This window comes from Dermacentor variabilis, chromosome 1 (assembly GCF_050947875.1).
Source record: "Dermacentor variabilis isolate Ectoservices chromosome 1, ASM5094787v1, whole genome shotgun sequence".
Taxonomy (NCBI): Eukaryota; Metazoa; Arthropoda; class Arachnida; order Ixodida; family Ixodidae; genus Dermacentor; species Dermacentor variabilis.
The window spans coordinates 259129985-259147940 of NC_134568.1; the positions used below are offsets into that span (position 1 = coordinate 259129985).

Consider the following 17956-nt stretch of genomic DNA (forward strand, 5'->3'; position numbering starts at 1 on the left):
TACATTATACATAACCTACAAGAGATCCCCATTGCGCGATTGGAAAATCCGCGCGCGCCGCCCAATCTCTGATGCCGTGCTCCAGGCATGAAAAAAAGTAAAAATTAAGCGCATACTATAGAGAGAAGACTGAGAGGGGCAGATGACCTCCTCCTCTTGCTCTTCTGAGCTCTAGGAGCGCTACGGGCATGCTTCAGTGGCTTGTAGAGACCGGTGACGTACACCCTTTGTCAAAAGCTTGTACAGGCGCACCTGCCACTCCAGAGTCCAGATCTCTGGGTGGCGAGTGCGAGAGTTATTTTCATTTCCCAAAGAGTAATAAATCATATATGGTATATACAGCATGAACTCCCTCAAGCAGCGTGTACTCAGCTTGGCGATCTTGGGAAGCTAGCTTTGTGAACTGAAGAAGAACGGCAGGTGGGGCGAGTTGGTGGTTTTCAAAAACGCGCTAAACACGTACACCGGACAACAGAATGGAGGATAGGACGCACGCGGTGCAGCGTTTTTTTTTTTTTTTTTTTTTGTCCGGTGTACGTTTTAACACTGTTTTTAAACATCATAGCTTTGTAGCTTTGTGACTCGAGCAGTGACTTCGAAACTTTTGGTATAAGAGATAAGCTATAAAATCAGATATTCTTTCTAGTACTGTATTCCTCATCCGTATGTCGCAGCAAGCGCAACTACTTTTGGGGAGCAATGCACAGCTGCCATGTGCACAACCATTGAGGCGGCAGCGAGATATTCGGCAGCGGATGCGACCTCTGCGAAAAAGTGCTCTGCAACTGGCACTCCTTTTTGGATATCTATGGTCTACTACCGTGTCTCTGACTGACTCCGGTAGGCTACTGAATACAGTAGAGCGGCGGTTGCGTCCTTAGTGCTTAATATGACATTTGGGGCGGGCCCACCTTTATTTATTTGCTCTTTGTTTTGGCGGTCTCACTTTCATTTGTCATTGGTTGAGACGGCAACTTGAGAAGCCTGAAAATCCTCCTGGATCGAGTTCGTTAACACAACTCGACAGCACACGTCGCCTGCTTTCCGCCATGTTTTGCTCGTATATAGCGAGAAAGAGCAAGAGCGTAATTGGTTTAATGTATATTTTTTGCCAGTTTCGTTATAATGATTTTGATCAAATTAGACAGTGGCATGCCGTGGTGTGACGTGTGAGAAGCGATAAAATGTTTTGCAAGCGACGATTTACACTTTCGTAGCAGTGGCATACGTAACAATTAAGGTAGGGACACGCCGCACAACCAGCTCAGCAGAGTGCATACGTCGCCGAGCTGCTACATCCTGAAGGCAGGGCTTGCAGCATCTTTAGTGCGGTCTCTTCCGGCTTCAGAGTTCAAGCGGTGATTTGTTGTACAAAACGTATCACATAAATTGTAAATCTGCTCGCGAGCCTGTACGCTCCCAGTCTCGGGTAATTCCATAAAGCTCTGAGTGCCATGTATTCAGAAGAACAGCTCCTTAGAAGAGAGTTTCTTAAAATATTAAACAAGTAATAATGATAATCAGGAGAAATCACAACCGTCTGTCGTTGTTTGTTGTGAGAGTCGTCGTCGGCCGGTCAAATATGCCGAGCATTTTATCCAACGCATGCCGACCACAGTTCGACACTTTGACAAGGCTCTCGCTGACAGGGCGAAATCCCCGATCGTCATTTTCTTGCCGCGATAAAAGGACACGCTCGAGCGCCAGCCGAGTGAATCGCTTTCCGTCGGCGCCATCCGTGTGGAAAGGCGCTCCTCCTCCTCAGCCCCGGGTCGCACTGGGAAAGCCTGCGGCAGTGTCCGCGATGCTTTCGGGTTGCGCGGGTCGTCGACCGTGGCAGCGGCGGTGCGCCCCCTCGTCCGAGGGCCCCCACCGACGCCTTCCGACGGGCCGTCGCCAGTTGCGGCCCGTAGTGACGTGCCCTCGCTCTGCGCCCGGTCCCCTTGGTCGCGCGAGCGGGGCACGTGCGTGGCTGCGCGAAGCTGGGAGCAGCCGACTCGGTATAAAGCGGGCCGGTCCTGGAGGCAGTGCGATCGCAGGCGCATCATGCTATCGCGTTACAGGCGCTTGGGTGTAGCCTGTGCGGTTTCTCGCTTTCGTTTTCGTCACGGCAAAGCGGTTCGGACGCGCGCGTTTGTCACTCTGAAGGTGATGTAGTGTCGGACGTCTAGCGGCAGATTTTTTTGTTGGACCTTTGGTTGGCCATATATCGGATATTTTTTTTTTTCTTCCCGCATTTGCTTTTAAAAACTGCGTGTGAAAGATAGCAGCGTACATATTCTGCTTCTCAGTTTAGTAAGGACCGTGCAGGCGGCGACCGTACTCTGCGCTCTCCAGTAAGCAACTCCACTGCTTCTCGGCTAGCTATGAATCAGGTCAGGGTGTTCATCTCGGCGTGATATCTGATTGCTTGCTTACTTTGCTTGCCCTCGGTTCTTCGGGAAGTCCCGGAGCACGAGCAGCCTGGGTGCGCACGTTTCGCCCTTGTGCGATCCACTTCAATGACTTCCCTATCGTTTTACTATAGGGTGTATATATATATATATATATATATATATATATATATATATATATATATAAATATATATATATACGCAAGCAATATTTCGCTGGTCAAGTAGTACCAGTGGTTCGACAAATAGATAACATTTTATTGAAAGATATTTGATGTAACGAAAAATCTAAATGCTGCATCATCTTCACTGATCATACTGAACTATAAAAAATATCTTATTTGAGGACTCAAACTATGACTATGCTATTATTATTACAATTACAATAATAATTATTAATAACATTCAACCATCTTGTTTATTTGCTTTGCAACAGCAAGTTATCCAGATAACTTCGCGACCTATTGGGACCATTTCTAACATAATTATGTAACCTTAGTCTGCTACTGCACCCAGCACGGCCAAACCTTCATCTGTAATAGGGCTAATATATAACTTCATATAATATAATATCATATATATATTCATATATATATAACTTCATCTGTAATAGGGCTAATATATATTTCACTACTCTATAAGCAAGCACTTAGACAATATTACTAGGCTGATATATGAAACTCCTATATCAGACTAATAACTATCTTATTCAACGAATAATTTATTACACTACAGCAAATCTGTATCGGAATTTTCGCGCGTTCATGCATGTCTCGCCGTGAACGCCACCTCCATGTCTGCCTGCTGTTCCTCGCGCGCGTCGATCATTTCCTCAAGTACTCCGCCCTGCCCGTCGCTCAGACAAGCCATAGGCTCAGCTACCGCGGGCAACAATGCAGCTTGTTGCAACGGTTCGCACTATGGGCGCATACGTTCAATCATAGAGCGGGACACAACCCGCTCTACAAATAATGAGAAGCTGCGCATATTTGGCGCACGAGTTGAGCACATGGCTTACATGCATAGACCATATGACAACCGTGTAGGCCGTGTGGTATCTCTCTGTAGATAAGCCAACCTTTCGCAGGCCTGACCGCGCAGAGAATCTCCTAGGCCATCAGCGTTTTGCGGTGGCGTGCTTCCCGATAACGTATGGTCCAGAAGCACTGAATACCATTATTGACGATAGAATTCTAATGAATCAGCGGCGTGCCAGTTGACGCCACACATGTAGAAATGTGCGTGTGCGCACACACACACACACACACACACACACACACACACACACACACACACACACACACACACACACACACACACACACACACGTGTGTGTGTGTGTGTGTGTGTGTGTGTGTGTGTGTGTGTGTGTGTGTGTGTGTGTGTGTGTGTGTGTGTGTGTGCGCGCGCGCTCGCGCGCATGTTTTACGGAATCTCTGGATTACACTGTCAAATACGAGACTTAGCTGTCAGACAGCACTCAGCGTCTGAGTTGCTCTGACGCAGTAACAAAACGTGTGCATTATGCACGGTGCTTCTGTATAGTAAATATGTTCAGGTAATGGTCGATATAAACTTCGCTTTCGGCAGGTCTTACCTTTCATACTACAGTACGTGTAACAAGGCGGAGAATGTGGCGAAGGCCGCGATGGAGGCCCTGATCATCGCGTTTTATTTGTCATTGCAGACTACGCGCAGTGAAGAACCCCGGAATCCCGGACAGTGGACGATGCCGCTATAGTACAGTATTAGGACTCGCGAAAGAGTGAAGTTAAACTTGTTGGAATATACAGAGGCGCGCGATTGTAATCGACGGATTTAACAGGTATCCCTTAAAAAAACCCTGCAAGCTTTTTATTTGCTTTCCTCACCGCATTTGCGTTGAGAAATACAGGGCGAGCAACTCCGAAAGAAAGAAAACAGCAGCACTTTTTAATTCTCGCGCAAGAACGCCGTGCCCTGCGAAGATAACACGGCAGCCGCAGCTCGCGACGGTTCGCGGCGCGCTTGGCGGTATGCTGTTATTGCAGCACTTGTTTTGAATCCTGAGCGCAGCAGTGAAAGGCCGCCTGGAAGGAATGCCCACATGGGTGATGGAAATAGCTTGAGCAATGGCTGGCTGCGGTGATGAAACTCCTCAAGCCTGTTCTCGTGTTGCTGAAGTCACGCGTATAACTCGCGTAGTACAGTTGGCAGAAGCCCCTTTTTTGTCCGTGGGGCTTCGAATGGGATATGCGGAGCGGCAGTTAAGGGAGCCGGTTTCACACGTGCGTGCCTGCGTGCCATATTTAAGATGGCAATTCCCTAGGGAAAATTCCAATAGAAATGTCTGTTGGTCTTGTACGAAATATATAGGTCTAATAGGAAAACCTACAGGTATCCCATAGCAGAATGTACAGCTAGGTCCTATAGCAAAGTGTACAGGTCCTATAAATATTTTTGCCAGTCCTGTATCAGGGCAATACAGTGTTCTTTAAGACAGATAAAATGTTTTATGGGTCCTAATTGAAGCAGTAGAAGTAGTGATAAAAACTTGTATTGGGCAAATGAAATGCTTTATAGGTCCCAATAGGTGCAATATAACCAGTGATGGCATAAACTTGTATTGGTAGTATTGCTTGGCAAGAAGTCGACCAAGCAGACATATCAAACATTGAGAATGAAGGCACAAAAGGCATCGTTTTAATATAGAAATTGTGTTCCAAGCTGTTTATTTGTTGTATTGAGGATATTAGGTACCGTTTGTTTCACTGCGTAATTTCGTAAAGATCAGAGCTGGCCGCCAGCACATATGTAGGAATATAGAGAGGGCTTTATATATATATATATATATATATATATATATATATATATATATATATATATATATATATATATATATATATATATATATATATACACACACACACACAACGATTTGTTGTGAAAGTGCTGTCCTGTGTGTGAGCTATTTGGCAAGGCAGCCGCAACAATCACGATCAGCAAAGTCAGGGAGGCTTGACGTAGAAAGATACGCTTCAGAATTAACAATTAATGCACCTTTGCAGAACAAACCACTTTGGTACACAGCGCTATTAGTTTTACCAGTGTATCAGGTCTATTGTATTATGCAATGGAACAATACAAGCTATCAGCTTTATTGATGTATCAGGTTTATCGTTTCATAATTCAGTAAGATGAAACCTATAGAACCCAATAAAATATTCCTATTATAATTTTTACTAGGGAATTATAAACTTTTTTTTTACTAATTTAAGGGATTTGAGAATGTTTGCTTCACAACTTGTTCCAGCGCGGCGGAAACGATGGATGATGAACGAGTTAAGATATTCGACTTTACATTTTTTTTTTCGGTAAATGTAGATTCTCGACTTTGAAACCTTAGAAGAAATGGTGGAAAGCCTCAGAACACCATAAATAATTTACTTGTGATTGTGGTAAGCAAAAGGATCGACATTTCTGTTTGAAGCATTGTATAGCTGAGACTCCCTATGCTTAAAAACATTCAAAGTATCTTTCTAAGCTAGGAAGTGTTCTTTTGCGAGTCTCATTTATAAACTGCCATGTTTTCTATACGACCGGTACAGTGCTGTGGGGCTCAGCACAGCGTGTGAAAGCCGCCGAGGATGCTGCATAAAGGCTTGGGGAAAAGCTTCACAAGCAACGGAAATGGCTATTTGCTGGCAAACCGCTTCTAGGCTGTAGCAAAGAGTGCACTAGGCACCGTAGCGTAACTGTCTCAAAATTGCTTTCTTAGAATTGTGGTTGTGATTCCATCTGCAAGGTCGTATAATTATGTCTGCCAGCATTTTTTCTTTCTTTCTTTATGTTATGCTTGTGTGAATGTGCATGCGTGTGAAGCGCTAGCATTATTGGCTGTGGAAACAGCTGTATAATCTTTGGTTCTTTCATTGCCACTCTGTAACTCATGTCTGGTGCTCTAATTACAAAGTTTACATAGAAGTTCATTTATTAGCGTAATAATATTATATAATTTGAAAAAGAAAACTCAAGGGCACTTATATTGCGTGAACGTCCAAAGGAGCCGGGACGCACGACAGCACTCGCCGAAGTTACCGCAACGACTGGCAGCGCCGCGACGCGCGGCGCTATATATAGACCGGCGCCGCACCGTTGCCGCCTCCCGGCAACTGCAGCTTTTGCAACCACAACCTTTATCGGGAAACGTTTGCGGCGAACGCTATGCGCGAAGGCGAGCTTTCTGGTTCTTTTTTCTTTATTTCCCCCGCACGGTCGGCGCCGCGGATGCGCGGAGGTGAGCGCCATCTGGTGGTGCTTCAAGGAACCCAGCGGCCCCCACCTCCCGTTGATTGGCTGTGACCATGTGACTTTTTCCAGCATCTCCGGCCACGCCGCCGTATTTTCCGCTTCATGAGCCATATAATGCTTTCACATTAATATTATACCCTCGCTGCAAAATTCAAGTTATTTTTGTTCTGTTATGTAGCGTATCCTTCAGAAGAATTTTGGCAGTTATTTTTTACAGTAGCTATACGCCTCGTGCACCGCCTATAGAGACGCCACTGAAAGCCACCTAGCGGACGCTTCTAACAGTACACGCGGGAGCAGTAGCAGACGGCAACCCTTTGCAGCAAGGATGGCTGAAGTTCGCGGCTGCGATTTCTCCTTTGTTCGGGTGTCAGGCTGCTGCTTCTGCGGTGACAGCTGTACGGAATATGCTAACCTCTGTGCGAGCGGGTATGAACACGATGTTACCGGTGTTTGGGACAACATGGTCCACATACGTGCAACGTGTGTCCCGCAGACAAACGCCATGAACTCCATTTACATGACGGGGAGCTCATGTTCACTAGCCGATAAATTTTGTTGAGTGATGCGATCTCTCGATGTTTTTTTTTATTCTACCCTTGCCGCAATGCTGCTTCTGTACCTGAATAATAAGCACTCGTCGTTAGTGCAGACTTATATCAAACAAATCCGCATGGTGCAATCTCTGCATATGCCGTTGTGATTTTTCTGCCGATGAATACATGTGACATCGCCGAATAAGTGCAGTCGAAGTCGCCTCAAGAAGAGTAATTGCCAATTTATTGATGGAAACGCGTACACTAGCCAACGAAGTCACCAAACACACGGGTTAATAAAAGCGCGTGTTAGTGCTGTACCGCCGAGGCGATTCTGCTGCATACGCCGATGAACTACCGTTCCCGCTGCAGTTTGTGCAACTTTAAGTTCCCCAAGATAGCTGCTTGTAAACGTACAAAGCTAAAGACTGACTAACTTTTCAGTACTTTTTTATATTACTAGAGAGATGTGCCACATGATATATTTAAAGGCAGAGCAGCGCCAGTCAAAATAGATGAGCGCTGGCGGCAAGGCCCGGTTTAGTCGTCTGCAGCGTAAGTAGAAAGAAAGAATTCAGTTGAGTACAAAACTCACATGCAAGAAGGGACTACGTTGTGAAACAAACAAATCACTCGGCGTGTTAAAGGGACACTAAAGGTTACTATTAAGTCAACGTGGACTGTTGAAATACCATCACAGAAACCTCGAAACGCTTGTTTCGTGCCAAGGAGAGACTTATTTTAAGAGAAAATGCGTTCTGAAGCGTCCGCGTACCTCTAGCGCAGTTCAAATCGCCCGCCTCCGATCGAGGAGTACTGACATCATGGTCTCATAGTGACGTTGCGCCATCGGTGAGTAGAACGGCGTCCGCAGACGGCGCTACGGCTTTTCTGCGCAAAACGCGAACGCGCGGCCAGAAACAGAGCCAAGACAGAGCCGACAGCAGAGCGAAAGCGGGAGTATGGTGGCTAGCGGAAGGAGAAACGAATTACGTCCCACATTACGTCTCACGGCACACGGAGAGTCCGTTTTCGTTAAACTACAGGCTGCGTAGAGCTCGCAGCGTGGTCGGCGTGGTCTGTGAGAAGCGACGAGCCTTTTCGCACTCGCAACAGGGCATAAAAATGTGCGAATCGACGCAAAACTCGGCCTAGAAACGTGCTTCGCCACAGCCAGGGCTCAATACGACCCAAGCTGGCACGACCCAGATGTCGTTTCCCGCACCGCCACCAGGCGCCGCTACTATACCTCAAGCTCCAGCGCAAGGCGCCCATAAGCTGGTACTTCATTCTATGACGCTAACTTCGACGCTCGTCGCAATGGACCCTGACACCGACAGATTGGCTCGCGATGGTGGGCTCAACTTCAGCGAATTGAGCACCGACGAGCGCGACCTGCTGCTGAGGGCTCGCACTGCCGGCGTCGTTGCGTACTACGACGGCGGCCTCGACACCGGCTATCCGGAGCGGGAAAGCAACGAGGGCTTCCCACGACATCACATGGACGTGGCATTCTCGCTGCTTGTTCCAAATGAAAGTTTCGCGAGCCAGCAGAACCCTCACAGCACGACGCGATAACGAAACTACTGAAACTCCAAAGCGTGCGCGGCGCAGAGTCGAGCGCGCAGAGTCGAGCGAAAACGAAACCTTTCGAACACCCATATTACTGAAGGGTAACGTCAAAATGTTATTTTTTCTTAGAATCGAATAGACGTAGACAAGTAGCATTTTTTTCCGTCTTATAATCGAATGAAATTATATTTTTAATACGAGTAGTTGAGTATTAGTAACACAAATTATGAGGAGTCCTTTCGTCATCGGGCTAGTACCGGAATGTCGCTGGGGGGTCTCAAATCGTGTCATGCATTTACCTCAATTTCTCGGCTACTAAAGCTCTGTTCGCGATTATATTGACGCCTTAGACGTTCTAGAACATTGCTCTACCACTTTAACTTGAGTTTCTGGTAACCTTTAGTGTCCCTTTAAGTTTGCTCAGGCAGCATCGAGGTGTGGTGACTTCCCAAACGGGACGCGAACTTTTCAGCGAGAAATGGAACAAAAATACCATATGCAGCAGCTATTAGCAATTCTCGCCCTGAACTACCTATTTTCTAAACACATTTCCAAAAACGCAAACAATATCTAAGATGCCCTCGGGAGAAAAGACTAAAGCTGTTAAAGACGCACTTCCTTGGTATCGTTCCGATAAGACACAGCGTGACTTATACCCTTTACAAACAAGGCAGGGTGAAAACGCAGCTCAAAAGAATTGACAAGAGTTATGCATGGAGCAATTAGCACGCAATTTGCACGCAATTATGCGTGCAAAGCCACGCATAAAATAGATGTAAAAACATGAAGTGCGCGACAGCTGGTGCGAGGATTTACTGCGCCTCATGAAACCAACAATTTCAGTTCTTGCAAACTTCAGTAGCTTTAACATACAACGCAATGCGCTCGTGCAGTCGTGCTGCCTAGCTAGCGCAACGCGGTAAAGAAGCGGAAAACAATATAAGCGGCAAACAGCATTCCGAACTTTAGCGAAATGCCTTTAAACCTCATGCTGCACTGCAGACGGACTTCGTTGCTCACGCGTCTAACTATGATCGAGTGGAAAAAAAAACACCGACGAGACAAAAGAAAGGATCAGAACAAGAAATTCCCCTTCGAAGCGACGATCCATTTTTTGCTACCGTTGCTCCCGCTGATGAGGCTTTGCCGGGAATGATTAGAACCGTATCGCCGGCACGTTTTCACCGGTATTTGAGCCCCCCACCCTGCAACAATTCTTCTTCGGCATTCCCTGAAGCTTTGGCCACCCCACACGTGCGAATGGTGTTGCCTATCCTGGTCTGAAAACGTGAATAAGACAGAGAAGCACGATCAACGACATAAACTATGGCGCGCCAGGCTCCTCTCCCGCGTGTTCTGCGCAAGGCCGCCACCAGTGACGCGTCCGTCGGCGTCCACGGCACGTATATGTTTCGGGTAACATAATGCTTCCATGATGAATCATTTGCACCATTTGTTAAAATTTCTATGCTACTATTTTTGAGGCATCAGCCATTCTTATTGTTGTCATGAATTTTGAAATATCAGGTAGCCTTCTACACCTCAGCTACGTATACAAATGAAAAAAAAATTCACCACAGTAATCAATTTAAAGGAGGTTCAGGTTGTGGTGGTGAATACATTTTTCTATTCCTTCAGTCTGGAAACAATTTCTTATGTAAATTAATTTAGCGGAAAATGACTCAAACGGTATGCAGTACAACTTGCTTTAAGGAACTGCAGTATGTATGAAATTATGTTTGATAGAATGAGATAATAGTGATGTATTCAAATGCACGCTGCATTTTTTAATATCATACGCCATACGGTATATGCCAGCATGCTGAGCTGTGCTGTTACTCGTTCACGCGTTGACGCGCTGGCTCTGATTAATAATCCATGTACATTCAGGCAGGTGCGGAGACATGTATATTGACAACATAAATTTATAGTCTACTATTCATTCTGTGTTCAAGCAACCTTATTCACTGAACTAAAGCAGTGAGTGGCCCCGGTTATGTAGGCTACCGTTAATTAGACTCCGGTTTATTCAATTTTTCGGTTAATTCGATTCTGACCCAAGGTTCCAGCCGGCGTCCATGCATTTTTATGGGCTGAAATTTTCGTTATTTCGATATAAAATTGGCCATCGCCGGATAATTAAAACTTGATCAGTCAGCACGCACGCGATTGACCTCTATGGTGGCCCTTTATAGAAACCTCTTTAGTGGCAGCATGTCTCGGCGGAGCTTAGCGGACAAAGAATGCGTTGAACATACGTCATCCTTCGGCCTGCCCTAGAAATATTTTCAAGCAATAACGGGCAACTCACAATGCTTGTTTACAGTATTTACGAGGTACTAACGCGTGTATTTTTTTTTTTGGGGGGGGGGGAGGTCATTGGGGCCGAAACTTGCCTGCGCTGTGCAATCGGATGCGAAACCAAAACTACGTTCGCGTTGATTTCTATGCTTTACCCCATAACAGAGCTGTATTGCAGCGAAGCTGACTTTAGAAAACCGCCTGCTATTGTGCAATATATATCAGACCCTTGCCCATTTTCCTTGCTAAAAAGTCGGGTGTGCGTGAAATTTCTACATTGTTTAAGAGTTTTAATGTCATTTATACGTTAGTTTACTACTCTAGACACACAGAAAGCGGGCGCGCATTTGATACGGAGGCGTTTTAGAATTGTGCAAATGCTGCCAAATGAAACAGCAGTGTGTTTTGGCGTTTCTTTTCTTGATTTTGTTTAATTCGACCCCCCGGATAATATGATCAATTTTGTCAGTCCCTTCAGCGTCTAATTAAAGGAAGTCAACTGTAGTTGTATAATTTCTGAAATAGTGAAAACTTATATTCCCTTTGCACGTGAATTATGAACTGTCTATACATGTTTCGAATTTGCAGAACTTATTCCAGAGCTTCTGATACTCAATCGCAAGAATGACAAGGTGGTAGGATGTTGCTTTGGGCATTTTCTAGTGAGTCATCGTATTTAGAAAGGAATTATGTATCTATATTTATTGTGCCGTCAGTCATGTTGTGTTTTGCGTTGTGTTGATCACAGGCTTGAAGCACATGCACAGTGTATTTACTGGCGACGTGCATTACGAGAAAAGAAAAAAAACATGCTTTCGACATTGTTACTAGAATGCGGCACCTCAAAGGTCCCGTCAAACATGGTAGTGCCTTCGGTAAATTGGTCATCTATAGCAATACGTAGTACATTGAAGTGAAATGAAAACATGCTTAGTATGCAAGTGGGTGAATTCACCTGAAGCTCAGTTTCTGTTGCTTTTTCTTTGCCACCACTATACAGAACCGTCACGAAAAAATCGCGTCCATATTACCACTAAAGGGGATATATTGATCTGACTGGCTCAGTAGAACAGGGTTCTTCATATATTCAGTAGCAGGAGTCTAGTTGAGGTAATTCGCCCACCAATCTGTGTGGTGTCCTCTGAAAGTTTGGTTTAAGTTTTTCGCATTGCTTTTTCTCTGTGCAGGTAGACCTTTGAAAAGTCATCAAAAAGCATTGTGCATTGTGAGTCATGTTGAGCGGCATTGCTAGCTATTTTCTCAATGCCCCACCTACTCCAACTCCTGAAGATGATGTTAACTACCGAACCATGGAGGCTGAAGATGACTGGTTGCTTGTTGATGTCACAGGTAAGGTTAATCTCCATGATAGAAGCAAGCATGAAGTGTTTAAGCTAAAAAACAGACTGCAGTAAAATCACTTTCATTTTTATCTTACAAAAGAAACATGTGGGCAAGAAAACAAGCAGTCTCAACAACTGCTCAACAAGCTTAGCCAAACCTGGGAGAAACAATGTCGGCAGCACCTAAACGATATGATAGTGTACATTCAGAACTACATAATATGAAGTAGATTGCAAATTAGTAAATATGACATGAAATAGCTTGCATAACAAAGGCGTAATAAGCATAAACAATTACAATGGTATAGATAACAAAAGTCTGATTTGGTAGCGTAGTTATGGTGACAATTATAATTTGTATGATGTGACTCGCATGTACATAAATATTAGTGTAACTAAATGTGCAGTTTCAAATGTGGTAAAAAAAAGTGTCATGCATGACTGTGATACAACATACTACGACAAATTCATTGTTAACATCTAAAAAAAAAAGAAAACTAAAAGAGACTAACATGTAGTATAACCTTTCTTTTCTTTGATCTGCAAATGTGTTGCGTAGAGAAGAAAAGGTGTTGAGTTTAATTTTTTCATACAGTGGACTATTAAGAGATTTTAGGCAGAATTTGCATGGGAGTATCTGAGAACCATAATGTTTTTTCTGCACATAGGCAACATATAGATGCTTCTTTGTCACTTTTGATAGGGTGTTTAGTGGAATGATAGCTTCACTGGTTGCATTCTGTTTCCAGGTGAAATGAAACAGAGTGCAGCTATTTAACCATCATGACACATAAGTGTGATGCCTTATGTACAGCTTGTGCTATGAATTAGAATTTTAAGAAAAGTCTCTTATGGCTCTTCTACAGTGCTGCCCATGTGTGATCGTCATTCTCCTAATCTTATGTTTTTTTCACTATCCCCTTAGACACATACGGTTTGATCACTGCAGCAGTAAATGAAGTTAATCTCACATGCTTGAAATGTGAGATTAACTTGAATTTCATTTGATAAGGACTGCACATCTTTTGCCTGGAAAACATTATTTTGAAAACAACTAAACTCACATTGTTTATTTCACTTGTCTGGATAACAGCCATGCTTTACTGTATAAGCAGCACATATTGTTATGAACATATTGTTTCCCATTGCTTGTGTTAGCAGTATATTTTTTCTTATGAAGACATGCATGCTTTTATTGACACTGATGCAGATGGGGACAGTCCCCAGCTGGAAGTACCATGTGACCGACCATGCAGCCTTCCCACCACCTTGCACGTGGCTGTGGTGGACTCCTCTCAGGAGGCTACACCACCATCAAGTCCCTGTCCCATGGACGGGAGCTGGTAAGGGGTTCTGCCTTAACTTACAGCTTGAAATCAAGACTTTACGGGGCCATGACATGGTCATCTGACTATTCTCAGTTTATCACTGTAACTACGAGTAGAGGGGCCAATATGGTTACACATACAAAGAACTGGGCTCTCCGTACACATTCTAACCAGAAATTTCTGTTTGAAATCACTGCCTCTAAGCTTCTCCTACTGACAGGGACTGCCATTTTGGCATGAAATATGTGACGTAGAAAAATGTGAAGTCACCGCTGTGTCAACTGCTTTGAAACAGTCTGAAACCACATTGGACGTCTTGCACCGCACACTCTGGCCCCCCAATGGTGCTGCAAGCAGCACCATTTGAGGGCCATTGCGCAATGACAGCAGCACAAAACAAAGAACACCTGCAGAAACTATCTTGCACATGCAAAATGAAACGACACACAGCTACCATGATGTATTCCCAACTCCTGTAATTGCTCCTGTTGCCTGCAGTACACAAAAGGATGTTCTTCGAGATTGGCTTCCGTTCCTCCAAGAGAGCCATAGCTAAGGGTGCTATTCATTTCGTCACGAATTAGTGTTGCCAGACTTCCGTAAAATTCAAGTGTGATATTAAATAATTTTAATGCGAATATTTTGCCACACCAGATGCACTCAGGTTTTGTCAGCCTGCTGTGGAATGTGTACAGTTTAACATGTAATACATAATTCAAGTTCAAAAATGTGGTGTCATGGCCCCTCTAAGCAGGCAGTCTGCAAGAACAGGGACGAAGTTGAAATCATTGGCAACATACAAGAGCAGAGATTTTAAACTCCGTAATACTGTTGGCAAGATAAGGCACATAAAAGCCAGGAACGTAAGTGGGGTAAACCTTATAAGGTTGAGACATAGGTAGCTAGCTCAGCCTGTCCGTGCTCGTAAGGAACTCTCTAGTCGAGGTCAGCACAATATGTGTGGGCACGTGCAGGTATGTGACACCTCCGCCGTGCTTTGTGGCACGGCGGCCGGTGCACTTGGAGACATCCCCTCTGGAGAACCTGCTCATTGAGCACCCAAGCATGAGTGTGTATGGACCACCGTGTCTGCGGGGCACACCACTGACTCCCCCGCCTTCCCCACCACCCAGCACTGCAGTCCCGGCCAGCCGCGCCCTGCCTGGTCCCAGACCGGCAGCACTGGCTGCCAGAGCGGGTGAGTGCCAGTTGCTTGCCTTCTTAAGCCTGCATCACTCGCATTGTAACTAAAAAATAGTCCATTAAGAAAGCCAGGTCCACAATTATGGACTGCTGAGAGTTCATACTTGGCAGTAAGTATTGGACAGCATTGTCTGTTCACTTTGGTAACCATTATATTTTTTAACATGATTGTATTGCATGCATCACTCGTAGATAATTATACAGAAAAAGGACATGATAGGTGAGCTGCTTTCTTTGTCAGCTTGATTGCAGTGCATGCCAATGTTTTGTGCAACAGAAAAGCAGCTGTCATGTTTGAAGTTTAGGTGCATATGCAGAATGATGGTTTGATTCCAAATGTGTTTCTGTGTGGATTTATTTGTAGATGTGTGACATATGTGCATGTCTGCATGAGAATGATTTGCATAGTTCATTAATTTGTTATATTTGAACTGCCACTATGCCTGCATAGCTTATTCACTGCATTTTGCATCAAATTCACACATGGTATGCAAATTTTATTGTAATAATGCCTATATTGCACAACATAGAAATATGCTCAGTTCAGTTAACAGAAGATTTTGTGAGAAATTATGCATCAGAGTAGATGCTTTTGAGGAATCAGTGCCATGTGGAAGCTGCGTGGCCATATGAAAGGGAACATGGCCTACAACACTTTATTAAATAAACAAAGGAAGATTGTGTGTCAAAATAAAATAATGTGTATATAGATCTGCAATTTAAGGTGTGACTACTGAAAGTGACAGAAGTTCGCAAATCATTGAAGCAGACATCTAGATATGAAATCTAAGGACAGCAAGAGTAGCTTGCTTGCAGACAATTCTGAGGTCATTTTCTTATGTTGTTACATGAGCACTTTTACTGAACCACATCAGTGAAGATCAGTGAAGTGTTAGGGTATTTTTTTTTTGTGAGTTAATTCCTTTCTTACGTTGTTACACTAGCACTTTTACTGGACCACATCAGTGAAGTTTTTATTCATTTTGTTTGTACATAGTGCAGCCCTATTGGGCTATTGCAGGAGTGGGTGTGAAAAGCAGAATAATGACAAATAATAAAAGGCAAGATGAACAATACAGACCAGCTGAAAATACTAACTACCTATTAAATAATCACTATAATAAGTTTAAAGAAGGAGAACAAGTATGACCAGGCAAAGTATTCCAATGTTCAGTTACACAGGGAAAGAAACTATATTTAAAATTGTCCGTACGGGCCAAAGAAGGCATGTTGTCTACATGATAGTGGCTTCTAGTATCGGATGGATTAACAGGAGTTAGGTAATTATCTGAAGAAATCGGGCAAGAGGAGTTTATAATGCAATGCAGACACTTTAGCAATTCTATGCGTCGGCAACCTGTTGCAAGCCTAGGGATGAAAGCACTGTGGAAAGTGAAAAATCTCTATCGAACCTGTGGCATATAAAGTGAATCGCTTTCTTTTGGATGGCCTCGATTTGATTCATGTCGCATTGTTTGTGCAGATTCCAGACAGGAGAAGCATATTATAGTAGTGGCCAGATTAGTGTTATATACATCAGTAGTTTAGTATTCCTTGGGGCTATGGTCAACATGCGGCGCAGATAGCCTGGATTTTTCAGTGCCTTTGAGGTATTAAATATATGTGTTTGGACCAAGAAATGCTGGGTGTGAAAATAAGATCAAGGTATTTATATTCACTACCGCTCTGAAAGGGAGTACTAATAATTTTGTAAGTAAAAACGGAAGGCGCTGTTTTCTTGGTGAAAGCCATAACGATGGTTTTACGAATGTTAATTGTCATTTGCCAAGTAGCACACCAAGAGCTAAAATTAGAAAGGGATTTTTGAATATGTAAATGGTCATAAAAGCAGCAAATTTTATATTATATGCAGTCATCAGAGTACAAACATAAATTTTAGTTTATGTGATGAGGCAAATCATTTATAAAAATAAAGAAAGTGACAGATTCAACACAGAACCTTGTGGCACTCCTAAGGGCACTTCTGCCACTCTGGAATTAGCTCTGTTAAAGGACACAAATTAAGATCGATGGGAAAGAAAACTAGAAACCCACCTGAGAAAGTGGGAATTGTTAACGGTGGCATCAATTTTATACATCAATTTTGAATGAATCACTGTATCTAATACCTTTCAATGAAGATTGCGTCAATTTGGTTACCCCCTTTGAGGTTAATACAAGTGTCATGTGCAAATTCACTTAGATGTTTTAATGTGCTGATTCCACATCTGAAGCTGTGCTGCACATTAGTTCGCAATTTATGCGACTCAAGGTATTCCATAATGTGTTTGTAAATAATGTGCTCTTTCATTTTACATGAATAAAATGTTAAATAAATCTGTCTATAATTAGATATTATGTTTGTCACCGGTCTTGAATAAAGGAAGAATTTGAGCATTTTCCAGGATGAGGTAGAGGATGCCAGGGACTTGCGAACTGTAACAGTAAGGTAACAACAGGTCCGTAATAAGTGCCGTACCAAAAACAAGTTCAAAATGCCATCAGACCCAGCGGACTTCTTAATATTGAGTTTCAGTATTAAGTTCAAAACACCCTCTTCGGTTACATTAATGTCATTGATGGACACGTCACTACGAACATTAGTGTCTGGTTGGATGACGTTGTCACGAGTAAAAATGGACTGGAAATACTCATTTGCATTTGACATATGAAATGGATCATTGGTAAAATCATTGTTAATCACCATAGAAATGGCTGTCGTATCAAGTGGTAAAAAAAACGACCAAAATTTACACGTGTTAATTTTTAGCAGGTCCTGCAGCTGCAGACGGAAGAAGAAATCCATAGCAGAGTTAATTTTCAGTCTGAGCTCATCTTTGGCTTTAATGAAACTTATTATGGCTGCCTGACTGTTTGGGTGCCTCTTACACTTTGACCTATTTACGCGCCGTGTTAGATGTAATATATCTCGCGTCATCCAAGAAATTTTCATATTTTTCTTGTTTGGTTTGAAAAGACAAACACTGCAT

The 17956-nt window shown here is 43.6% G+C and overlaps 1 protein-coding gene across 3 annotated transcripts in view; it reads left to right on the forward strand.

The window, feature by feature from the left end:
* Positions 1–17956, forward strand: part of TP53INP (Tumor protein p53 inducible nuclear protein) — a 36684-nt gene that overhangs the window by 9564 nt on the left and 9164 nt on the right. For 2 of the 3 annotated variants that reach the window (XM_075673786.1, XM_075673780.1), the window contains exons 2-4: positions 12280–12442; positions 13646–13778; positions 14738–14961. In XM_075673786.1, the coding sequence (XP_075529901.1) occupies positions 12325–12442; positions 13646–13778; positions 14738–14961 (475 nt within the window). In that variant the 5' untranslated portion in view covers positions 12280–12324. The remainder of the gene's footprint in view (positions 1–12279; positions 12443–13645; positions 13779–14737; positions 14962–17956) is intronic. The other variant, XM_075673794.1, reaches the window with a different exon arrangement.